The sequence below is a fragment of the Hypanus sabinus genome, chromosome 11 (assembly GCF_030144855.1).
Source record: "Hypanus sabinus isolate sHypSab1 chromosome 11, sHypSab1.hap1, whole genome shotgun sequence".
NCBI lineage: Eukaryota > Metazoa > Chordata > Chondrichthyes > Myliobatiformes > Dasyatidae > Hypanus > Hypanus sabinus.
This window is the reverse complement of record NC_082716.1, coordinates 37,965,646-37,993,207: the sequence shown is the minus strand read 5'-3', so window position 1 is coordinate 37,993,207 and position 27,562 is coordinate 37,965,646. Positions and strand designations below refer to the sequence as shown.

The 27,562-nt window shown below is 36.5% G+C and overlaps 1 protein-coding gene across 5 annotated transcripts in view; it reads right to left on the bottom strand.

Moving 5' to 3' along the window:
- LOC132401858 (ERI1 exoribonuclease 3-like) overlaps positions 1-27,562 on the bottom strand; it is a 298,380-nt gene that overhangs the window by 139,469 nt on the left and 131,349 nt on the right. For all 5 annotated transcript variants that reach the window (XM_059984141.1, XM_059984143.1, XM_059984145.1 and 2 more), the window contains one exon: positions 6,986-7,085. In XM_059984141.1, coding sequence (XP_059840124.1) covers positions 6,986-7,085 — 100 coding nt within the window. The remainder of the gene's footprint in view (positions 1-6,985; positions 7,086-27,562) is intronic.

Genomic DNA, 27,562 nt, shown 5'->3' with positions numbered 1-27,562 from the left:
AGAAACTACATAAGATTTCTTCCATCTGCATAAAATATCCACAATGGAAATATTCTGTTAAAATATCACAACATAGAGAAAAACTTTGCAGAATAGGAGCTTAAACAATGAGGTAACTATATTGCTGCGCATCAATATTGTAACCAAATCTATTCTTCAGAAATAGCTAACTAATTAAAAGCTGGTGGGTTCTAAATAATTAATCTCCTTAACTTGTATTGATTTGACACTTTTGTGGTGGGGGATTACTGCTACTAAATTAAACAGTTTCCTATAGTCACTGTACTTGAGGCAAATCTGAGACGATTCAGTGAAACAAAATATACTTCAAAACTAAAAATATTGGCACTTTGAACATTTGATTAATTTTATAGTTTTGAAATTCAGAGCTTAAGGTGCCCTTGGAGAGAAGGAAAGGAAACAGCACAAGAGTAGCAATAAGTCTAGAAAAAAACATAGAATGAGTCATGGAAATTTGGACAAATGTATATTGGAGATTGAGATAGCTTTCTTAACAACATATTTATTCTGTTCAACATCCATCATCTTTTCCTATTCCTTTCAAACCCTTGTAAAAATGGATCCAATGTCTATATAGTATGTTCTCAAACAAGATAGCAGGATACAAGAAAGTGAACGAATTGTTTCTCTAGTACTTTAAGTGTGACAATAATCTGTCTTCATCAAACTGCAATATATTTTCTTTCTAAGTACTTTTTATCTGCAGTGTGGCATGGCAGGAATTTGGACGTTGGCTTAAATGGTTTGAAAATCATGGTTAGCGCATCTAAAATTAAGACATCCATATCACTTCTCCTGCTAAAGTAGACACACTTGAAATTTAATGATCTGAATTGTGTATTAGAAGCAATGAAAATCAAGAATTATCCAATGAATTATCCACCTTTAATATGCAATGAAGGACAGACATACATCTACATAAACAAAACTCAGATGAAGCTATAATTTCAAGAAGTGTAGTATTCAGGTGGATATCTGATATGATTTAATGAAACTTATAACTAAAATTAAATAGATATATTAAATTCAAGAACATCTTTATAAATATGCCTCCAAATTTGAAGGATCAATATATTTCTAAAGCCAACATACCTGAATGAAATAAATATGTCCAAGAAGTAAAAATTAAACAACTAAAGGTGGAATGAGCAGAAAAAAAAACAATATGCACAATTCCTGAAGAGGAAGAGCTTACTTAATGAACACAAAGCAATAACAAAAGAATACGAATATACAGCGTACACTGTAGTCCAGATATGGTCTCTCTTTTACGTTTGTATTTGAAGCAAAGCATCCACATTCTTATGCTCAAAACCTTGGAATTAAAACTATTAAATCATTTTCTGATTGTTTTTTCTTCCTTAATTTTAACGTTCCCTGAGTTGTGTAAAGACACAGAGATCTTCTTAATGCAAATGGTTATGGTTTTCAGAACTTTAAGAACATCCTTGCTTCTTCTTGGATTTTACTAAAGAGCATAATTTTATTAATTGCATATTGCATCTGCCACCTTCTGCCCCTATACAAAAGAACTACTGACATGCTAGATACAATGCAGAAAACAGCAATGAGGCTAATTTCAGGTGGCAGTTTGAGTGTTGAGAAAATCCAAGAAAAATGCAAAAAAAAAGAAATAGTTTTTAACATGGTCTTCTAAAGTCATAAAAGATCAGGAGCTATATCAATAATAATTTAAAATGTACGAGTATAACAACAAAAAGTAGGTTCAAATATTTGAAAAGCAATTTAAGGACTAATGCAGAGAAATTCTTCTTGATAAAACCTGTGAAGCAGGCTACAGAATAGAGCTATATGGTAATGTATATTATGTTACAGTAGTATAGATTATGTTATAAAACAAGTCATCCAGAATGATCAGGCAGCAATGCAAGCTTAAATTCCACTAGGGTTATTTGAACTATTTAAAAAAAAATTAATTAAAACTGTCACAGGTGATAACAAAGCTGTCATACTGTGATAAAAGAAATCAACTATTTATTAAGCTTCCTTACCAGAAAACGCTATTGTCCAATCATATATATATATTCCACTCTCATGCATCATCATAGCAGTTAACTCTTAACTGTCCATTAAAGAGCCTGACTAAGGAACCCAGATGGGCAGTATGGATAATAAACAATACTGCCCCCCTCCCCTGAGAATGAATGGAAGTTGTCAAACCATAAATAGTGAAATGGTTTGACAAAACAGCTGGATGCTACAATGGATTGTTTCCAATCATCACTCGGGAAAAGTGAATTGCAAACGAGCATTCCTTTTCATAATAAATTTATGATCTAATGCTGCTCATTAACTCTGAGTGAAAAAACACTGGTAATTTAAAAAGCAATGGTCATGTCAATCAATAGTTAAGCTCTCCCTTGTTGGACTTGGTCATTCAGTGGCACTTTTGTAAAGCTGATTTTACTTCCCACTTTATCAACACATACCTGACTGTTATCTTGTCTAACTGCACACCGAAATGGATTGCTTCATTGGTTGTTGAGTTAAAAAGGAATAGAACACTTTGCGATTACCTGCAAACATCCTTACTCCTTAACTTATGATGAAGCAGGTGAAAACAGGTGGTCCTGGGACACTGCCTTGAGGAACTCTTCCTAAATAATGGAGTTCTGACCAACAATAATCATCTTTCCTTGTGCAGCTATGACTCAAACCATTGGGATTTTTCCCCCTCAAAGATCATTGACGATTATGATCAGAGTTCTCTGATGCCATGCTCAGTTAACTATTGTCATGAGTCATTCTCATCTCATTTCTGGAATTCAGCACTTTGGTCAAGACTGTGACAAGGTCTGAAGAAGAGTGGTCTTTGCAAAAACACAAACTAAGTTGTTGGTGAGCAAGTGCCACTTGAGTGTGTCATTGATGACACCTCCCATCACCTCATTGATGACTGAAATTAGACTGATCAGGTAGTGATTTACTTCATCGAATTTGAAATGCTTTTTGAATGCAGGACGTATCTGGATTATTTCCACATTTGCCTGGTAGATACCAGGGATGTAATTGTACTGGAACAGCTTGACTACAGATGCAGCTGGTTTGGGAGCACAGATTTTCTATATTATAGTTAGTTAGTTCTATATTATAGATAGCTTCCAGTCTGAAACTTCATCTGTTGGCCATACTCGATGTTTATGAGATATTCGTATGGAATGGATCAAATTGACTGAGAATCTCAAAAGGAAGTTGAAGTGAATTATCAGGTCAGCACTTCAGGATGAATACTTCAGCTTTTTATGAAGTATTTCCCTGCTGAACCCTCTGATTTTTGTGGAATGGCCATTCATATAGATTAACAGCAAGAATAGACCCTTTGGTCCCTTGGGTCTGGTCCACAAATGAATAAGATTATGGTTAAAATAATTCAAGCCTCACTTTCTCTTTTCTCTATGGTAACATTTCACCTCCTTTAAAATATCTGTCTAACTGACTTAAAAATATTTCAATATTCTATTTTCAACATCATTCGGGAAAGAGAATTCCAAAGGTCCACGTTAATCCTATGCCATTATTTTTAAGCAATACCCATTTGTTCTAGATTTTCTCAAGAAAAAATTGTTTCGATATTCATTCTCTTAATATCCTAAAAAAATCTTATATGCTTCTTATGTGATCTAAATTGTTTCTCACTCTTTTAAAAAAATCTCCAATAGAAATGATGAGCCTTGTCTGTTCAACGTTTTTTCTCAAAAGGCAACCAGATATCAGACTAAAAAACCTCTAAATTGCTTCTATCATATTGACTTCCTAGCTAAAAAAAAATGAGATAATATTCCTGATGTGGTTCAATATCCCATAAAACTGAAGCCAAATATCTCTTTTTATGTACTTAGTTTCCCACCAATCCACCAATTAACTACATTAGTTTTCCCAAAAACTTGCTGTACCAGCATATTAGTCTTTAGTAAATCATCCACTAGGATGCACCGATAAGATCCCTATGCACCTCAGAGATCTGCAATTCCTTGTTTTTTTTAATAACATATTTTTGCTTGCATTTCTTTTTCGATTTTCCTTGCCAAAACAGACATTTTCCCATATTATATTCTATCTGCCTGACCTTTGCTCACTCATTGAATCCATCTGCATTCCCTTCTAGTCTCCTTATGCCTGATTCACACCTAACAATGTAAAACGATGCACTTCAACAGGAGATTCAAATGATGTATACTTGACATTCAATGACATTAATATTGCTTGGGTCCTGGCTGCTAGGTGTCACCACTGGTCAGAGGCTAAATTGGACCAGCCACATAAAATTGATGAGTTTGAGTAGTCAGAGGCTGATCATCCTGCATTAACTGACACACACTCAGATTTCCCAAAGCCTTTCTACCACCTGCCAGTTGCAAGTCAGGCATGTGTTGGAATATTTTCTGCTTTTCTAGGGGAGTACAATACTGACAATGCTTGAGATGTTCAAAACTCTTCAAGACAAAAGCACCTGCCATCACCCTAAAGGTTCATCCTCTTCACCACTCAAATGCAATGCTGCGATGCACATCACAGAATATACTGCAGAGGCTGAATTGTGGCACACCAGCCACAGTAGGTAATTGTATGAACTGAACTGGATTAAGTGCAAGAACATCAAGATGGTACCAGGACAGATCTAAATTACCTGAGCATAGAGTGAACAGCAGGGGAGCCAAAAACTGAGGTTGAAGTAACAAACCAGACACAAAAATAGAAGCAATATAATTTTGCAAGAATTGATGGGGTTCCCAACAGAGACAAATAGTCTTTTTTTTTGAAAGGAGCATTACTGTTCAACAAATATGAGCAGCAAATATTGTAAAAAGCTGAGAAAGTCATATTCCTAACTTTCAGTCTTAGAACAAGAAGATCGATGTGATAGGAACTCAATGGATTCAAAGCTTTGGAAAGATGTAAGAATTACAGGGATTAAAAAGGAGCAGATAATGATACAACTGTAATAATTTGATTTAATTATAAATTTCAGATCAATATTCCAATAATAAGGCTGCTTTAAGATGACTTCTTACTGGTTTCCACAATGACACATTTGGTTTCTTTTTGTTTAACATGGCAATTATGATTGATGGTGATCACTTTCTGCACAAATGAGTTCTTAATAGAAGTTTGTTTGTTCAAACTCTAATAAACCACCACAAATGCCTGTATATAATGGATGGATTTGAATTAGAAACTGCCAGAGGGTGCCAGGAATTAGCTCCTAATACTTGGTACTGAGTCATGTTTAGCCTGAGGTATGATGAAAAAAATCTTTTTCTCAATCATTGCGAAGACTTTTAAAGCCTTGGCAGTTAAAACCAGGCAAAGAGTTAAAGAAAGAGAAAATTAAACCCTTTCAGGACATATTACATGCTATGTTAACAAGAGTCATGGATATAACACAAACTGTAAATCTTTCTTGATCTTAAAAGTAAAACATCTGTACTTGTGAGCATTAGTGTATATTTTATAAACGCAGCAGAGAATGAACTACACTAATTTAAACTGAACTTCACCTCTAAAATCAATTAAATGAAAGTTGCAAGAATGTAGGAATTTTATTTGAGAACCTTTTAATTTGCACTAGATGTTGGTGATCTGCAATCACCTTGGGTCAGGCACACGTTCAATTACAATAATGAGCCCATAACGTAAGACATGGAATGTGCAGCATCAGTGAAAAATAATCAGACTGAATTTGCAAGAGGAACAGAAGATAGAATTCCGTATTTAATTGGAATTCCAAAATGAAACTGGCAAGAGGCAAAGACTGCATGTTTATTGCCATTTTGTGAAGGGGCAATTACATAAAGTTTGCTCATTCTTAAGAAATAATTTTACTAAAGAGATTGTTAGTTGCAAACCCAAATACTAAAAATGCTGCAGAGCAAGACTGTCAAAAAATAAGCCCTACAGAAACAATACCTCTAATTGATATGTACTCTCCTTAAATATGAATGTAACTCTCTAAGGAGCTGCACTAACAATCTAAGACAATCACACCTTTTAAATGTTGTGAAAGGAAAATTAGGCAAAGTAAGTATCAGGCAGCTGATTCGCTCCAATTGCATCCCTGGACTAGTTGAATTTTAACCCATTGTGTCTTACCAGAAAGCAGGAAAAGAGGAAAAACCAAGACCATGCAGAAGAAACTCCTTTGACTCTACAGTTCTCAAAGTATATTACTTTTTTCTCCACACTACTACAATGATCAATTTTGAATATTATTAATACTAATTTTTAGATCAAACCTTAATTTTGCTAAAGTATAGCAATATATGAACAAAAATAAATAGCTGAACTGTAATTTGTCAATTTGATTCAGACCAACTTCCTATATATCCAAGACTGTGTTTAAAGTACAAATAATATAGCATGCCCTCCACGACCCAGAGAGCTTATGTTGGCTGGAGTCAGGTCTTTATGCTTTGGCTCTTGGTAGGGTTACTCTTGCCAAACAGGTCAAAGGGTAGAGGCCAGACTAAGAGTGGTCCACCGGTGCTCCAGGTTCCAGGGTTCAGCTTAGGGTTAACAACCCCGACTGGTAAAACAAAGTTGTTACTGAAACAGCAATGAAGAATCCCTCATACATCTGAGTGTGATGGTATTCCTGAGTCCCTACCCAGGACATGAAAGATTGACAGTAGTGAAAATCGAGAGGAAACTACTGACATGAGAAGGCCGGGAACTGGGGTTATGAGAAAAAAGTGGATCAGCCATGATTGAATGGCAGAGCAAACTCGATGGGCCAGATGGCCTAATTCTGCTCCTGTGTCTTATGGTCTTTATGATGAAGGAAGCCCTGAACACCAGCAGAGATGGAGGATCTTCATTGCTGCCCTAAACGCCAGCAGCATAATGGGCAGTAACATACATATAGCATGCCCATATGGGGTTTCATCCACTTTATCCCACAATTATGCTGATGATTTTAGTTGAATAATAACACTAATTTACTCACCAATTCCACTATGTAGTTTTCCAATGTGTTGCAAATTCAACCCACTGATCATGAATGGCAGTCCATTCTTTGGATATTTTCCCATAGCAAAGCTATATGCCTATAAGGGACAAAAGAAATGTATAGAATTAAGGGAAAGTTAAAAAAACGCTATTAGTTCAGACATTATCAAGACAGAGAAATACCTATCAAACATCTCAAATCAATACCCTTCCAAGAATCAGGCTTTATCATCATTGTCGTGTAGGACATGAAATTTGAATTTTTTTGCAGCAGTACAGTGCAAAGACACAAAATTACTACAAATTACAAACTAAGTAAATAGTGGATAAAAATGGAATAATGAAGTAGTGCTTCTGGATTCATGGACTGTTTCAGAATCTGATGGCAGAGGGGAAGAAGCCTTTACTGAATCACTGAGTATGCGCCTTCAGGCTCCTGCACCTCCTCCTCGAAAGTTCAAACTAAATTTATTATCAAAATACATATATTTAACATATATCTCCTTGAGATGAATGATCTCGCAGGCATTTACAGGAAAAAAGAAATACAATAGAATTTTATGAAAAACTTTCATGAACAGATGAAGACTGAAAAATTACCAATATGCAATAGAAAGCAAACTGTGTAATAAAAATAATACAGAGATGAGTTAAAGAGGATCCTTGGAAGCGAGTCAGAAAATTGTAGAATCAGTTCAGACTAGTGGTAAATGAAGATATCCACACCAAATCAGGAGCCCAATGGTTGTAGGTAATACTGTTCCTGAACATGATGGTGGGCGACCTAACACTTCTGTGCCTCTTGCGTGATGGTAATAGTGAGAATAAGGCATGGCCTGGATGGTACAGGTCTTTGATGATGGATGCAGTTTTTTTGTGACAGCGCTCCATGTAATCTATCATTGGAAGGGCTCTGCTTGCTATGGACTGGGCCATCACTTTATGTAGCCTTTTCCACTCCTGAATAGACATCATCTGATGGATGTTGTTTTCTTGAGGCACTGCCTCTTGAAGACGTCCTTGACAGGCAATTAATAGATGAAACCAAAGGTTATAGTTCTGGTTATTCAACTTTTCTGGGAATGGGTGGAATGGGGAGAACAAAGATAGGATGTGGGTCCGAGTACAAGATTAATATATGATTAAAGCAATCTTAGATAAAATTTAATATACTTAAGAAAGTTAATATAGTATAAAGGTAATATAAAGTTAAAATTTAATATACTTAGGACTTGAGAAACTGAGTTACAGAGAAAGGTTGAATAGGTTAGGACTTTATTCCCTGGAGCGTAGAAGAATGAGGGGAAACTTGATAGAGGTATATAAAATATGATGGGTATAGATAGAGTGAATGCAAGCAGGCTTTTTCCACTGAGGCTAGGAGAGAAAAAAACCAGAGGACATGGGTTAAGGGTGAAGGGGGAAAAGTTTAAAGGGAACATTGGGGGGGGCTTCTTGACACAGAGAGTGGTGGGAGTGTGGAATGAGCTGCCAGATGAAGTTGTAAATGCGGACTCACTTTTAACATTTAAGAAAAACTTGGACAGGTACATGGATGAGATGTGTATGGAGGGATATGGGCCAGGTGCAGGTCAGTGGGACTCAGCAGAAAAATGGTTCGGCACAGGCAAGAAGGGCCAAAAGGCATGTTTCTGTGCTGTAATGTTCTATGGTTCTATATAACCAAGCAATATTATACAAAAGCTGTCCAAACCATATTTGATTTAAGTCATTTTAGGTGCAGCAATTTACTACAGGGATTAACATGTCATATTCACAACCGTGGGCAACACAAAGCTAGTTTTACAAGGTTCTCCACTGGGTAGTCATTTCTATCTTATTAGTCCTCTTTAGAAATATGGTTTAGCGTTTGCCAATGTAAAATCTTGCTTGGTTTCATTCCTAAAAGTTGTAGTTGTGATTACATTAAAAAAAAACAGGAGTTGGCCAGTCACCCCTTTGTGCCTGCTTCTAGCATAGCTGACTTTTTATCTCAAAATCTGTAACATCCTCATATCCATATATTATTATGTAGGCTTCAATGAGATCACCTTGCATTCCTCCAGAAGAGGAGATGTCCATCTAGTTAATCCCTTCTCAAAGAACAAATTCATTATCCCAGGACTGAATTTCCAATCAATCTTAACAGCACTTGTACCAACACAAGCACTCCAGCGGCTCAACATTTGTATGAATTTAAGGAGATTTGGTATGTCACCAAAGCCTTGCAAATTTCTATAAATGGATAGTAGAGAGCATTGGGACTGGTTGCATCACAGGTTCAAAGACCATAATAAATTTATTATCAAATTTCATACATATTACCATATACCACCTTGAGATTCATTTTCTTACAAGCATTTATAAGAAAAAAATAAATACAATAAAAATTACAAAAATTATACATTAACAAAGACTGACAAACAACCAATGTGCAAAAAAAGACAAACTGTAAAAAATACTGAAACCATGAGTTGTAGAGTCATTGAAAGTGTGTCTGTAGGTCATAGTATCACTTCAGAGTAGCGGTGATCGAAATTATCGATGCCAGTTCAGCAGCCAGATAACAGGTCCTGAAACTGGTGGTGAAGGACCTAAGGATCTGCACCTTCTGCCCAATTATAGTAGTGACAAGAGGGTATGGTCTAGATGGGGGCAAGTTTTGATGATGGATGCTGTTTTTTTAAATGGTGGGGATGCCTGTGATGGACTAGATTGGGTCCACCCTTTTCTTCTGTAGCCTTTTCTGTTCCTGAGCCTTGGTACGGAGCTTGGTATAGACTGGCTTCAATGTTTGGGAATACAAGAGCTATAGATTGTAAAATCTGGCAACTCCATCACAGGTACAATCCTCCCCACCATTGCAGTGCCTCAAGAAGGCAGCATCACATCACTAAGGACCCTCACATTCCAGGCCATGCCCTCTTCTCATTACTACCATCACGGGGGAAGTACAGGAGCTAGAAGACCCACACAAACAATGATTCAAAACCGGCTTCTTCCCCTTTCTGAATGGACAATTTATATGATTACATTGATGTGTTGGGTGCAGGATAGATCTTTTTGAGATGTTGACACCCAGGAACTTGCTGAAGCAGAAAGAATTTTTAAATGGTGACCTTAGCAGGTTATTTTTGTGTACTTGGCAGATTGCAGATATGTTAGTGTTAGAAGAGGTACATATTGAGACCTGTGACAGAAACACTAATCAAGTAAATTCCTTGGAATTCCATGCATTGTACTTAAGAATTAATTGGTCAAAAGAGCTAATTGGTGCCATTAATTATGGTGAGCATTCCTCTGTGGCTCATTCACAAGTAGTTGACACCTGGCTGGAGAAATACTCTGGAAATGGTAAAACTTGAATCCAGGTGTTTCTTGATATAATTTCTTTGTATATACCCTTTCCCATCTCCTTCCTCATTTAGCAGGACATGCTTATCAGAGGATAAAGCATATTATTCAGTAACGGGGGTAAAATAAATGGGATTGAAATGAACTGCAAAGTAATAACAGCAATAGCTCCAAATTATGTCATAACTCTCAGATTTACAAATATTTTCTGAACTTGAAAATATATCAGGCTGTGGTCAGAAAAGCCCACTTTGGAGCTCTTTTCTTACTGAAGGTGATTTTAATTTCATTTTCAGTGTAACGTTATTTATTATTTGTAGGCATAATGAACTGAAATCCTGTTTTAGTGCTTAATACAAATTGCAGTGACGTAAAGTTGTATTTCATTGAATGTTACAAAGGAATCAACTACCTTGCAAATAATATAAACCTTTAAACAGGCCAAATTTCATACGATTCTTCAATTTGATAAGGTTCAACTTTGACAGCAGTTGCACAGATACATCAAGGGTGTAATTTTCATGCTTTTAACTGAAATGAGTGCATTTAATTTTTTTAAGAGGCAAAACTGTTGCAGTCATCTGATCACTTCAGGGCTAAAGTTCTGGCAAAGAATCATGGTCATAAGCAGTCAGATATGCATCTTGTCATTTTGCTCAATGGTCAGAGAACATGTTAGCTCCAGGCAACTCTGAATATGACTACTAGTACTCCAGTATAAATGTCAGCAACATGTCCTACTGCATTCTGAGCAGCAGGTAGCCACAGGGTTTGAGAATATAAATCAAGACGGGTGGGGGGGAGGAGAGAGGTGTTGGAGGTGCATCAACATCTAGTTCTTTATTGTTATAGGATTCAGAGAAAATTATGATGATTTTTAAAACATTCTTAATACTATACCTCAGCTTTTGTTTGATCTTACAGTTGTAGCATTCAGTAATTGATGCCTGTTAATACAGAGGGGACTGTAACTGATGGAGATATTTCTTTATGGGAAAGATTTTCTTAGACACCAATTGATTCCTGAAGTATTTAAATCAGTGCAGATTAGCTTTGTTTAATGGAGATAGCCTGATAAATGAGATGATTCTGTTTCCACCAGTGTATTTTGATTAACCACCTTCAAATGAATCAATCACATCGTGGTCGTATAAAGCACATGTTTCAGAATTGCCATGCACACTTTATTGTGATGTGGGAAAGATAACCTTTGGAAACGTACAAAGAAAACCTGCATTGTTAGGAATTCTTTTCAGTTGCTGCTGCAACTAATGCACTACAGTAAGATAAATAGGCACTTTTGTTATTTACTTATACGTGTCATTAACCAAAATAATGGCTTGGATTTGGCAGCAGTAATGACAGCTGTCGTTACTTCAGGAAACCGCCTGCAACTTCAGAATCCCATGCATGCATTGCTTAACACACAAATCCTGAGGAAGCTGATTGTGATTCAATTCTTCTCCATAGACTAGGCATTTTCAGCTTTCTCGCAAGTAAATAAGTTGAAATAAATTTAAGCTAGTTAGGAACTAGATTTGCTGAAAAGGAACGTTAAATCTTGTGTTTTGATCCATGAAAAGCATTGTCAGGTGAACTAACAGGCTCTAACAGCCTCATCTTGTATACACATTCTAATACCCTCATACAAAAATTTTGTTTTCAAAAAACTCATTTTCTTATATTTTAATGATATTCCAACTCTGCAATCATATATATTTCTATTTTAGCATTCTGCAGAAAGTAAAAAGTTAACTAAAATAACTGAAAACAATAAAATGTTCCATTTGCTTTCTGGGTTGCTACTTATTCATGAATTTGATTATCTACTGAACCAACTCAAAGCCATCACTGCTGCTAGATGCTTTGGACCCTCCTAAATTGATACCTGATAGTAATAAGCATCAGAAAAGGATTGTTATTATCACAGCAATCATAATAAACACATGGATCAATTCCCACTTAAATGCAAATACTGTACAAAAATAGATATTTTTCAAATAAAAGCATCTTATGAGGAGCTCATTTCAGTTTTATTAATGTCCAATAATTGCTCTTCAGCTCTGATAAAAGAAGCCTCAAAGTGTAGTAAAGCAATAATGTAAGTGATTGATAGGGTTGGAATTTCTCAAGTTTACAAATTATGATCTAAAAATCACACCCAAAGACCTATTGGAGAATGTATTCCTTATTTATTTTTAAAATCAATAGAACTATATATTCACTACACACTTTGCCATATCAACAATGCATTTAGCTTTAAGAATTCAGATTTCAAGAGGCAGATATTGTGCATTGATTACAATGTAACCATAATTATTTGTTAATATATAATAGATATAATTGGAGTAATTTGGGTAAAAGAAAACACTATATTAAAAACACTGGTTGCAATAGATGACTTTAAATGTTCAGATATTACTCTCAGCACCAACTTATATGCAGGAAATGAAGACCAGTGTATTTGTTTAACTGAAAAAATACCTCTGAACTGAACAATTAGTTTTGTTTTCTTAAAAATTAATTTATTAATAAAGCCACACCAAAACACACCCGTCAAGCTCTAGTTAAAGGTTCTGTTAATCTCCTGCCAAAAATTTAATGAAATTAATGAAATGAAACAAGAAAAATTATCATGTATTCCATTAATGGACTGAGTAATAGGTATTGTGATTTTTTTTTTGATCCACTGCATAAAAAAAGCTTAAACAATAATCAGTGGCAGGGCTTCACTGCCAGCAAGACCAGAGCACAAAGTTACTAGTACAGAAAGGGCATTCCAAAATTCCGGCAGGAAGTCAGCCAGTCCTAACGGCAAACATTCTGATTCAGTGATTGAAGTAAATGATCCCATAATCTCTTTACAACTGAGTTGATGGAGGAGTAAGGTTGTGGGGTGGAGGGTTTCTGGTGGTCATTGAAAGGGTATGGTGGGGCAGATGACAAAATGGCAGGGCAGGATGAATGTGCTGCTCAATAACATGGAGCTTACTAATAATATATCCTGCATATTTGAAATGTATGCTGCACCAAGTATCAGTGCCTGAGACCTAAACAGCCGACACCCCTTATACTTGTTGCACAAACTGAAGTTATGAGAGCAATGCTGACCATCCACTCAGCTCCTCAGAAGTTGTGGTTTGATATCAAGTTATTAATGAGTAAGACGGTTTTGAAAGATAACTCAATTCTCCTATTGCTCTACTTTCCAGAATCAATGGAGCAGAAGCCATATTCATATTAGCCCACACAATCAATTGTCAAACACAGAACATTGTGCACAGTTATTGATGTTCTTTAATCTCAAACCAATAAAATCACCTGAAAAATCTGTTAAATAAAAAAATGACGTAAGTTCTATAAGGGCAAAAGTATCTATGCTGTGACCATTTATATTTACATGTGTTAATTAAATCCAATTAAAAATCATTAAACCTTCGCAATGTAACAATTAAACCCTTTATGGCTTCATAACGTTAAAGCCTACAGTTTATTGGGTAAAGTCTATTTTCAAATTAAAGTAATTTGCATGCAAATTAATTGCAATATGTTATTATCATGAGAAAACAGAATGCTTTGACTGACAAAGATACAAAACTGGTCTCAATAGTTATTAGCGGGGGGAGGCATATATATTTCTGAAAAGTTTTCTGAGATTACAATATCAAAATTTGAAACAGAATTCAAAGAAGATGCTGGGCAAAAGGATGTGTAGCTTGTGTAATGAAAGACAGACAACATCTTAATTAGGCAGGTGTATTAGCAAGAACACACCAAATCTCCTATGAATGAGATTTTTCATTATCCATCTACATAGTTTGAGAGTTGCACTAGCCATCACAATTCACAATCTGCTATTATGTAGTCAAAATAAATCAATATTTTTGTTTTAAGTTAACAGCTGAGTATAATTCCAACACTGATGCTCAGAGATTTTTCAGTCATCCCAACAACATCCACTTAAGACAAAAACTAAAAATATCCTGCAAATAATCTGTAATAATTCATTTGCTTTTTACAGAACAAAACCATCCGAATATATTGTTCATTTGAAAAGAAAATGCTTCCACAAGTCATAGAGCTAGTAATTATTTTTATCCATCTGGCTAAAGTCACAGAGAGCTGAACCATGTCAAAAGACAAATAGACATACTGTACATTACAAGACTACAGTACTCAAAATCTGTGGAGTAAATTAGACTACAAAAAATTACTTTTGATCAGCTATAATGTAATTTGCATATGCCATTAAGAGCCCAGCACTTTCAAAGTGCTTAACAATTTCTGATAATTCTTACATAATGACTACAATTAAAGTTGGAAAAGTCTCCCCATAAACACATCTACTCATGGTTTTTGATGTGCCTCAAGTGGTCAGAAGAGAACAACGTACAAGATTGTTCAAAACTTATTAAAAAGATCTGACAATAAATAGGTTGGACATGAAGGATAAACGACAGGGTTACAGTTTAATGAAAATAAACTGAGTGATGTCAGATGCTTAATAGGAAAAATGAGCTCTGCTGGAACTGTTTCACAAGCTGATTTTATTTCCAGTTATATTCTCCTTTGCCTCTTTTCACAATTTGTTTTGGTAGTGTTGGTTGGACCTATTCTTCAGAAGCTCAGGATGTGCAATGTGTTTTTACTGTAAAATTTGGTACTTCTATAAACCATTGTCCTCTATGTAGTATTGGAAGCACACAAGTGAATTTGTACACAGAGAGGTACTACAAACTGAACTCATAACGTATTCAATTAATATGTTTTGATGATGTTGGCTAGAACATTGGAAGAAGTTCTATGTGACTTCAGTGACTTCTTGAGGTGATTAAAAAGAAGCACCAGTTTTAAGTGCATCAGATTAAACTCAGGGGGTTTATTTCTGGGGATCAGCAATGACCCAATTGTTCAGTATCTACTGACTCAGATTACACCTGCTGTAGAGCCAGCCAGTGGTTGTGCAAAATTGTTCTGTTTATGTGCCGCCTGATCCAGATAGAGATCTGATCTTTTCATACAGAGCTGGAAGGAATAGCAATATGCCATAAGGGAGCATCATAATGTTCCCAACAAACAGGGGGATGCTGTTCATAAGCAGATAACTCTCCTTTAGAGTGAAGATTTGGTGTAAAAGAACTCACCCCTGTACTGCAGGCACTGTGATATACCAAACACTCCCTAACTACAAACTCATTCAATCTCTATTTAGTCTATCTTCTAAAAAGAATATTACTCAGATCACATAGAAAAATGACTCCAAGAACTCTGAAAACTGTAGTGAATAGATATCTTTAAATCAGAGTGAAAGCTGGCTCCATTCCAGGTCTGGAGGTTGAAATAATATGGCCAGTCTGGGTGCCAACACTGTTGCATTCCTATTCCCGAGATGTCGTCTGGTATGCAGCATCAGGAAACTGATGTCCTCCCTTATGAAGAAACCAAGCCATTTCTTACCATATTCCCTTTAGAGGTGACATGCCCATACATAACCCCCAGATACCCCTTCCAGGTAGCTCCTTTTGCAGACATGAAACTGGTACATGTAGGATGAGAACTTTTCCTAGGTCAAAGGCATAGGGTGCACCTTTCTAGATGCTACAAAAGGAGACACTGTGATAGAACAGGCAATGGAAACAGGCTCGATAAACTATTTAGAAAGGCTAGCTCTGTTATAGGAATTGAACTGAACAGGAGATAGTGAGAACAAAGGACCTTCTGGAAAATCCTGGCAATTCTGGACAATGTTTCTCACCCTCTGCATGCCACCTTGGCTGAACAGAGGAGCACTTCCAGTAAAAGACTAAGACAACTGTGCTGCTCCAAAGAGCACTACATGAGGTCATTCTTATCTTTGGCCATCAGGCTATATAATGAGTCCACCTATAGCCAGGGAAGTGATCTTGTAATCTTTGACTTGAAAATCTTGGCACATCTTATTTTTAAGGTAACTTAATTTTTTCTTACTTCTCTTCTAATATTTGTAAATCTGTGCGCTTGTAATGCTACTGTGACACTATAAGTTCCTCTGGGATCAATAAAGTCACTACCTATCTATAATGATAGGACTGCATGTTCCACCTACAAAGTAATGAAGTAGGAAAGGCTGTTAAATTTCAGACCCAAATGTAATGATTTTCAATTCTGTTATTATTTGATATTTTGTTGTTATAAAAAATCTGAGCACATCATTACTTATGAAATACATCCTCATTTAAGTCAAATCATATGCTTTAATGTGCTGAGGTAGGTGACACAGGTTTAGCTATTGTTTGCCACAAACCCATCCGTGGCTCACCTTGAAAGGTTGCTGAAAAAAGGATGATACTTGAGTATCCATTGAATGAGTCAGCATCAAAGTACTGGAGAAAGCATCTGCTGGTAGTTTTAGCACAAAAGCTGGTCTTGAAAGTTGACCAAGCAACTCAGCAAGTGTTTAAACTGCTTAGTTGTGTCTTCTGATGTCAACAGAGTCCATTAAATTATGATAAAGGCAAGAAAGTAGCATGATGCGCTCCTAAATGAGTTGAGAAAGCTTTAGGTTTAGACTCCAGTTTTCATTGATAAGGAAGAAAATGAACATGGAGTGAACAATGTCAATAAGCATGCAAATATGAATTTTACACACATGGAAGTGCTCTGTCCAATATTGTTATGAGTGCAATTTGATCAGGAAATGACTGCTACCATGATGCACTGGTTTAAACCAATTTTGCATGAAGTGAGCATAAACATGGGTGGCAATTGATCCAAATTTTAGGCAAATATTGCCCATCACAAAGTAGTCTTAAGATTAAGGGTGCAATTCTTGTTATGATTTCTTGGGTCAGAAACTGTTCACTAAAATCAACAGTCTCACAGAACATCTTCTTCAGGTCAATCAATCAACTTTCTCCTAACGTGTCCAGATCTGTTGTGTGGTTCACTTTAACATGCACAGCAAACTGTTACAAAAGCATCTAAGTTACACGTAAACCACAATTATGCAGGAAATATTTCAGGGGATCGTTGGCCTGTTGCAAAAGTCATGGTTTAAATGTTTGATTTTTAAGAATTCTCTGTGAAAATAATTCCAGCATTTGGGCACCAACTATGCATAAGACTGTGCACTTAGTGTTAAAGAATTTAAGCAGAATTTTTAAAGAGCATCCAGCAAAAAAAATCTCCCCCAAATCTCTGGCAATCCACAGTTAACCTCTTATTACTGTACTAACTAATCTTTAAACACTGGTGACCAATAATCACAATGCACTGTGATGAGAAGATAAAGAGAATTAGCTTATATTAAGTAATTCTACAATTATGTGGAAATAAGTATAACATAAGAGGAACAATTCATACTTTTATCCCATCTCAACAAATCATGTTGCTCTCCTATGAAGAGGTTGTCACTTTTTCTCTTTTACAGCAGTGGTTTATAAAGCTAATCTTCAAGGAGCAGAGTGCAAAGGAATTGGTGGTGCTAACAAAGCAGCCGATCAGCCTTGATAATGGTTTGTAATGATAAACTACACAGGTCTAATAATGGGGATTCAAAATGTAAACAGGCAGGGCTTATTCCACAACATATTTGGGAAATGATTTCTTGTTCTCTAAAAATCCATCTGGTGAATGGAAAAGTATGTAGCAAAGATTTACCTGGTCTCAGTTCAGAACTACTTCTGAACTGGCTGATTTCTAATACTGAAGTTAGGAAAAATTATCTAATAGAATAAATATGGGACATTGGTTCTGTTTAGTAGTTGAATATAGATTTAACTAAATAACAGATTGGATGTGCATTTACAAAACCATTACTGCAGGAATAGATGTGAAAATACTATTCCAATATTTAATTTAATACACAAATCAAACACTTTCTCATAATGAAGGATACTAGTTTATGTATAGTTGAGAATAGATCAATTTTGCAAATGTGAAAAATGTGAGAATAAACCCTGTTGAGCAGTAATTCAGAATGCATATTTTACACTCCACTTCCAATCCACATAAGGGAAGATACTTCTGTGAAAAGATATTTCACAGATTTCAGAAATAATAGGAAAACATTGGGAAAATTTGAACATAAGAAATTTATGAAAAATAAATACTGAATTTTAAGTTTCTAAAGTCCAAAGTAATTATTTATTATTCAAGTACATATATGTTTTCTTGTGGGCATACTCAATAAATCAATAGAATAATAACCAGAACAGAGTCAATGAAAAACCGCCCAACTAAGGTATTCAGCCAGAGTGCAGAAGACAACAAATTGTGCAAACACTAAAATGAGAAATAATTATAATAAATAAATAAGCAATAAATATTGAGAACATGAGGTGAAGAGTCCTTGTAAGTGAAACCATTGGCTGTGGGAACATTTCAATGATAGGCCAAGTGAAGTTAAGTGAAGTTATCCCATTTGGTTCAAGAGCCTAACTGCTCCTGAACCTGGTGGGGTGAGTCCTGAGGCTCCCGCACCTTCTTCCTTATGGAAACAACAAGAATGAAACATGGCTGGGTAGCAAAAGCCCCTGATAATAGATGCTGCTTTCCTTCAACAACGCTTCATATAGATGTGCTGTAAGGTTGGGAGGGCTTTACCCGTGATGGACTTGGCAGTATCTGCTACATTTTGTAAGATTTTCAATTCAAGGCCATTGGAGTTTCCATATCAGGCAGTGATGCAGCCAGTCAATATACTCTCCACTATAGAAATTTGTCAAAGTTTTAGATGTCATGCCAAATCTCCACAAATTCCTAAGAAAGTAGAAGTGCTGCCATGTTTTCTTCATAATTGCACTTACATGTCTCACCCAGGACAGGTCCTATAAAATAAAATAACAGCTAGGAATTTAATATTGATAACAATCTCTACCTTGGATCCTCCGATGAAGGCTGACTCATGTACCTCTGGTTTTCCTCCCTGAACTACAATCAGTTCCTTGGTCTTGCTGATATTGAGAAAGGTGTTGTTATTATGACACCATTCAGCCAGGTTTTCAATGTCCCCCCATATGCTGATTCTTCACCACCTTTGATTCGGCCTACGATAGTGGTATCATCTGCAAACTTGAATATGGCATTGGAGCTATGCTTAGCCACGCAGTCATAAATGTAAAGCGAGTAGAGCAGGAGACTAACCACACAGCCCTGTGGTGCACCTGTGCTGATGGAGTTCGGAGATGTTGTTGCCAATTCAAACTGACTGGAGTCTGCAAGTGAGGAAATCCAGGATCCAATTGCGCAAGGAGATATTGAGGTCAAGATCTTGGAGCTTATTGATTAGTTTTGAGGCGACAATGGCATTAAGTGCTATAGTCAATAAAGAGAATCCTGATGTATGCACCTTTGCTGTTCAGATGTTCCAAGGTTGAGTGAGGAGCCAATGAGACGGCATCTGCTGTGGACCTGTTGTTTTGGTTGTTCTGCCTGTGCAGTGGGCAGCAAACTGGAACAGATCTAAGTTGCTTCTCAGGCAGGAGTTGATATGTTTCATCACTAACCTCTCAAAACACTTTATCACTGTGCAAGTATGTGCTACTGGGCAATAGTCATTGAGACAAGTCACCACGGTCTTCTGGGGTACTGGTATAATTGACGCCTGCATGAAGCTGGTGGTTACCTCAGACTGTTGAAGTGAGAGATTAAAGATCTCACTGAATACACCAGTCAGTTGATCAGCACAGGTCTTTAGTACTAGGCCAGGTACCCCATCTGGGCCGGATGCTTTTCATGGATTTACCCTCCTGAAGGCTGTTCGCACATCAGCTTCAGAGACTGAAATCATTGGGAGATGTGGGAGCTTGTGATGGTTCCTCCATGTATTGATGGTCAAGGCCAGCAGAGAAGGCATTTAGCAATTAATTGCAATGGATGAACAGTCATATATATGTCACAAATGTTAACTTAATACATAGATCTGTAGCACGTGGCCAAGTACAGAGACCCACATCCTCTGACCCATGCAAGAAGCTTGAATTCACATGCTGTGCATTGACTGCTTATTCAGCATTTGTACCCACATTGAAATAAAATACAGTATTACTAATGGCACTGAAAAACAAAACAATATTTCACTGAAAATTTTGATGCATGTCAGTTCTGGCATGGAGACAGATGAACAAGAATTGAAAATCACAGCTTAATCTGGCTTTGTATTTACAAAAGCAGTCTTAAAGTTAAAAAGAGGCTGAAACATATTTTAAACATGTGCTAACCACATGGTGACCTGTTCTAAAGCAGAACTAATTTATATTGGATATCTCTAGCATTTTTTTATCAATACTATGAATACAAAATGAAAAAAGTCATACGCAATTGGCCTACAGGGATGCTTCAATCCTTCCTTTTCGCTAAGCAAAGGGAGAACCCTCCCCCATGCACACATGAATAGAGCAACCGTGCCTAGGAAATGTATGAAAATAAGATAAATGGCATCACATTCTTCACCTCGCACAATATACAGCTGTACCGTGTCAAATATGCACTGTCACCCACCATGACATAAAGGCTGTCAGCTTGGCTTAAACACCTAAATTACTGCCTCTTGACTGCAGCTGGCTCTGTCTGTGCAGTGGGCAGTAAGTGGTGGCAAGCAAAGCTGATGAAAAGTCACAGACTGAGATTGACACCGACATTCTATGATCGTTAGCAACCAACATTCAACTGTAGGATATGATAATAAAATCAGAATTGATTCAGGGTTCTCATATGCAAAGTTACCTTGAATGGGAGATATATTTTAGTTGCTTGAGTAGACGTAATCTTTTTTGAATATTACTGAACTGTCGTCAGCAAGAGAGGTAAATGCAGCATAAATACAAGTTAAATCAATAATTGATGATTTAGTACCAGTTATGATTTACTCAAATAGATGTATGCTTATAAAAACAGAACACCAAAGAAAATTAAACTGAGTCTAAAAATGTTAATGCCTGATATAGTCATATATAGAATACATGGAGAGAACCGTCAAGTTATAGCTTACAGATAAGAGCTCACCTGCCGTCAGTGGTGAAGTCACAAACCAGTTAAGATCATGCACCACAAAAAGGAGGGAATGAAAATAAATTGAAATGAGATGCAACATTTTAAACAGGAACTAAACAAAGATATGAATGGAATAAGGATTTCAATTATGTCACAGTAAAATGTTTAGTTCCTTTCAATTCTCCTTAGTGAAAAAAAATTATGACTGAATGGGTATTATATTATCACTTAAGTTATTCAGATATTACAATGGATCACTAGTGTGCATGTATGTATTATTAAACAAATTAGCAATCTTAAAGTAACCACTATGATTTTTGACATTTTTAATATTGATTACTTGGTTGCAGTAAAAATCAAGAGACCGAGGAGGAAAAAGATCAGCTGGTTGGCAAGGACATGCAGGACAAAATGAGGAATAAGATAGCATTCAAATGAAGAATGCATAGAGAGCAAGATTGCTGAACGTAATTAGATATCTTTTTCCTGATAGATCAATAGATTATCTTACATTGATGTATAGTACTGTGACTCTCAATACTGCACCCTCCACATACCCCACTAAACCCCGAGGAGGAGGGGTTAACTTGCATGTAAAATTCTCATTATGCAATGTATATGAAAGCTAACAGTGCCATTAAAGATTAGATTATTGCCTGGCACAAGGGCACATAAATACAAGTAGGACACCACAGCAGGGCGCAGATCAATAGAGGGGTATAATGGGTGGGAAGTGATAAATAGAAACAAATCAGCAGTTGAGGGTGAAGAATAAGCAGCCACTGAGCAAAATTAAAGCTGAAATATTTAAAACATAAGGCAGAATAAAGTTCGCACAGAGCTCTAAGGCAATGCAATTCACAAACAGGATTAAAATTATAGACTTAAGTTTTATTTTCACAGACACTGGGAACAAGGGCTCAGGGGATCCAAAAGCATGCAAGGAAATCAGTGTGCCATAGATGATCTTTTTTTAGTTAGTCACTGCAAAATTAAATGATTTCTTGATTCCTTCTCTCTCCTACATGTAGGAAAACGGGAAGAACCAGAAGGAAGAGGTAAAAGACTGAAGGTAACTCTCCATCTTCTAACAGTTGCAGAGGAGAAGTTGCCGATAGTGTAGTCTTAGTAGCGAGAAAGCCTACTTCTCTGACTTTTGATGAATTTAAGATTTTTTTTTTCATTTTTGCAGAATATGGACGTTGCTTGCAGGGCACTTTTGAGCTGTTCATCCCTTAATGCCTTTGAGAAGGCAGTGATGAAACAACTTTTTGAACCTGCTAAATTTCTGATACAACAAAATTGCTGAGGAAGGATTTACAGGGTTCAACTACAATGATATTTATGATGATATTTTTTCGTGTTAGGGTAATGCTTAATTTGAAATGCAACCTGAATGTGATGGTAATGTAATGCCATTGAATGTCTAGGAATAGGGACAGGATCCCCTCTTGGTAGAGTTGGTCATTATTCAGAACTAGTATTCTCCAGAAGTTACTTGATAATTATTAGCCTGGACCTGAATGTTGTCAGGCTTCAAGCTTGCAGGGAAGGGCTATTTCATTTTCTGAAGCGTTGCAAACAGAATTGGCTTACTAGTAGAATATGATTCTCCTACTAAATTGCATGCAATTGGAACCTGTGATTTCCATTTTGATTATGAGTTTTGGGGTCAGCTGAGCAATCTGATGCTTTGCTGTCTCTGAGGGAGTTTGGTGAGGTTTGGCATGGAGTATATGGCCTCAAGCCTGGAAGCCTGGAGCTAGGAGCGAGCCCATGATGGAATCCATTGATTTTCTCCGATTGGAGCGTCGAGCAAGGTTGAAGATAATAAATATGACAGTGGTGATCGGCACTGTCTGTGTTTAACCATTCTTTTCTTTCCTTCTCACTGGTTGCTATCAGAGGAAAGTACAGGACCTTGGGATCCGTGGTGTCAGGATTGGTTGGCAAGGCTGTGGACTAATTTTGGGGATTTTGAAGTTCATGTTGAACTTGTTCCTGGATTCTGGTTACTATTCGTTTTTGCTGTAATTGAGCAGTTTGATTGAGACCATTGATGTAGACTGGGGCGCTTCAGCAAAGAATGGCCTTACAGCCTGCACTACCTAGCGTAGCAGCACTTAACTAAACTGAATACTACAGGACTCCTAGTTAAATGTTCGATATTCTACATGTTGTTCACTTGCTTTTTGTCATTTGCGCAATTTGTTCCTTTTTATGTGCATTAGGTGTTTGATGTCTTCTTGAATGGGTTCAATGGCATTTCTTTGTTCTGTGGCTGGCTGCAGGAGGACGAATCTCAGAGTTATATTCTGTATTCATACTTTGATAATAAATGGACTTTGATTTGATTTGACTGAAGGAAGTTCACTGAGGAAGCTGCAGAATACATTACTTGGGATTTAAGAATGTGATACAAGGAACGCTTGCTGTCTCAGGATATAAATGATTGCTCTTCAACCATAAGACCATAAGTTATAGAAACAGAATTATGCCATTTGGCCCATTGAGTATTCTCCGCCATTTCATCATGGCTGATCCAATTTTCCTCTCAGCCCCAATCTCCTGCCTTCTCCCTGTATCCCTTCAAGCTCTGACCAATCAAGAATCTATCAACTTCTGCCTTAAATATACTTACAGGCTGGGTCTCCACAGTTACCTGTGGCAATGGATTCCACAGATTCACCACTCTGCTTTAATTTTACTGTCAAAGTTGATCAAAAAATGCTCTGAATTAAAGTGCAATCATTTCACCTTGCCTCCAAAGTTCAGCTGTTATGGTCATTCAGTGGTACAACTTGAAGAGCCTTTGCCACACAGCCCCAGAGACCTGGTTCAATCCTGACTATTCTATTTGTGACCTCTTGGTGCTCCAGATGCCTCCTGTATCTCAAAGACATACAGGTTAGTAAGTTAATTGTTCACTGTAAATTGCTCCTGGTTTATAGGTGAATGATGGAATCAGTGGAGAGATGATGAAAATATCGGGAGAAACAAAAAATAAAACCAATTAACACAGAATTAATGTAAAGTGGGTGGTTAAATTAATGGCATATATCTGTTGGGCCAAAGGAACTGTTGTTCTGCTGTATCTCGTTATGACTACTGAATATATTTGGACTAGCATGAATTGAGGTGTGGAAAAAGTGGCCACAGCAAAATACAAAGTCAGCATCGATGAATAATTGTTAAGTAAGTGTTACTTGACATTGTTGATAATACGATTTTGGTGTCAGTATGTGTGGGCATATTTTTCAGTCTTTTCAAGTTTCCTGACTGCATTGCTTTCCCTGGTTAATTCCAGGAAATTTCAAAAATGCATGGACCATAATTAATTTTAAAAAGCCATATTAATATGCTCAATTAATAAATCCAAATGGACCAAATTAGTATGCAAATGGATTTGCACTTATACTGTTTAATATGCTGGAGTTAACTGTGGAAGTCATCTTCCCCAATTTAAACCCCAACCTGCTTTGAAAAAACTGTAGTCTTCTACATCCAAAACTACCCAATTCAAATAAAAGTTTGCATGAGTAAAACAGTGGAAAAATTAATGTGAGAAATAGATGCAATTGTACACAGTTTGTGTCAACTATCTTATTGAGCATTGAATTAACTTTGTACTTTGCAAATAGTTAATGAAAATGTTTCATCAGACTTCGTATGACATTTTGCTATTAACGTGCATTGGACCTGATCCACACATTGCACCCTAAGTAACATTAAGGTAGATTTATCCACAAAACAAATTGCATTTGTCTGTCTTCATGGAATTGATCAAAACAAACTAAATCGTAAAGCATGTGTGGTCAGAATTGGTTAACTATCAGACATCAATATTATAGAGTTGTTGAATTTAACTCTTGACTTCTCAAAGCTGAGAAGAGACTGACAAATCTAAATAGAATTTTAACTGGCAGTGAGCTTTGGATGTTAGGATGCCTGTCCTCCATCATCAATTCAAACCATCTCGACTAGAATCTAATTGAACACTTAAGGCATGAGAAGCCATTGAAGGATCTTGATTTGACTTTAGATAATGAATACAACAAGATGGAATACAAACTCTCTATCCAATCCTTTACTTATGCAGCCTGAGGAGAAAAAAAACTACGGAAGAAGTCACTGATTTGCATCAAAATACCAGATATATAATCAAACGTAGAGAGCAAGATGACTGAATTCTTCATTTACACAACAGCAATAAAGCTGTATTTTAATGAAATAAAAATACTAAAATTTTTACTATTTTTATCTATCAGAGTAATCAATGTGGCTGCTGACATGCAACTTCCAAGAATTATTATAAAAATAGTCCATAACTTGTATTTTGATAGGGTTTTTAATCTGCAGAGACTGCTTATTCATTCTTCAAAGCTCTTAACAAAAATCACTCAATTCTCAAGGTCAAATACATACTCATGCATATTCAAACATTTTAAGGAATTGATTTTTAAAATAAAATATTTCCCTTAGTTTTGGAGGAAGTGCCAGGAATATTGATCTGTTTGAGGTGAGGCCACTTATATTTAACTGAGAAACTGTGGTGCACTAACGTTGAAGGTTTGCAAATGAATGTGGACATATTGCAGACACACACAAATGCGTTTGACAATCAAATACCTTCAGCACAATTGTCTGGACCCATTAAAAAAGCCATGCAATCACAAAGCTTGAAAGAGACTGGGTGCATTTAATATAGTGTTAACCCTTTCCCACTTCCACTCCAAATGGCTCAAAGCAGTAATCACAAATCTCCACAAGATAATGGCATGTATTTTATAGGAGCCATATAGTTTCAACGTCATTATATTGCTTTCTCTGGCTACTCTGTCTAGAATTATCCAAGAGAGCTCAATTTATTATAATTGCCATTAAATCTTAAGAAAGGGGTTTCATCAAATTTTAAACAAGGGTTAATAATGTAAAATGCTGTGGATACTGGAAACTCAAACATGACAAAAATGATGGACTTAGCAGTTCAATCAAAATCTGTGAGAGGAAACGAGAGTTACATTACTAGGGGATTTTACTATATTTTTACAAAAATCTCAAGTAACCTGTTTGAGATATTTGGTGAAAGCTTACTTAAGTGAGAAATGTATGTCACAGTATTAGGCAACTGATCAACATCGATGCACTAGAAAGTAATGGATGTATATTTAGTGCTCATGCATTTAAACTTTTCATCTTTCCTATTAGGCTTGTATGTCCTTGTAAAATATGGCTTCACAACAAAATAATAAAGGGCCAAATGTCTCTTCTTAGAGAAAAGTGGCTCTGCATCCAGTGCTGCTGGAATGGCAACTCATCAAACTAATGAAGATTACTTAATTTGGTGGGCAGGGAATAAAACATTTTAACTCCATTTCAAGGGCTATTGTACTTGGGAGGGAAGCATCAATTTCTCGAAAACAAGACTGATCTGCAGAAAAAAACTGATCTTTTTGGAAGGCAGCAAAATGATGCAACAGCATAAGAATGAAACATTTAGAAAATAGAAGATTCAAAAGATGGGGCAAGGTAGAAAAAGATGTCTGCAGGAGCAGCAAGATCCTTTTAGCCTACAGAAGAAAGCTTGGTAGTGGTGTTCGAGATGGTGGAGCAAATATTTTTGGCACTGAGTGGCACTCTTACAATAAAGCTAATAACAAAGCATGGTAGCAAAGATCAAAAGCCACTGGAGTTTGCCATGTCCATTGTCTATTGGAGCAAATAAGAGCATTATCTGGACTGAGGAACAGTGTCAGGATAGGTTGAACATTCGAAATATAGTTTTTCTGTGGTGGCATCAGGCTCTAAGTTTATATTATGGTGCATCATCAGCGGTACCAATCATAAATCCCCGACTTATGATTGCATTCCAAACTGCCATGTTTGTAAAACTGCAAATTCAAACTTTGTTTTGGTGCAGCAGTCATATAGCTCCAACACAAAGTGACTAAAAGTCAAATGAAAATTAGCTGTATCAACTTAATCACTTCTGAAATACAGGGTAAAGTCCAAAGTAGTGTAAGTATGCAAATATTGACCAAAAAGGGTTAGGACTGTTATGGTGAAAGTGTGTGGGAAGTATACTATTTATACCAGATTTATAGCTGACCTAAGGGTCCCTCCCATCAGTTTCTCAATCTCTTTGACCCCCTACCATCAGATAGGAGACACCATAGCATTAGGACATAAACTGTTAGGACAGAAAACATCTTTGTCCCCCAGGCTGTGAGACTACTTAACTTCCTGCCAA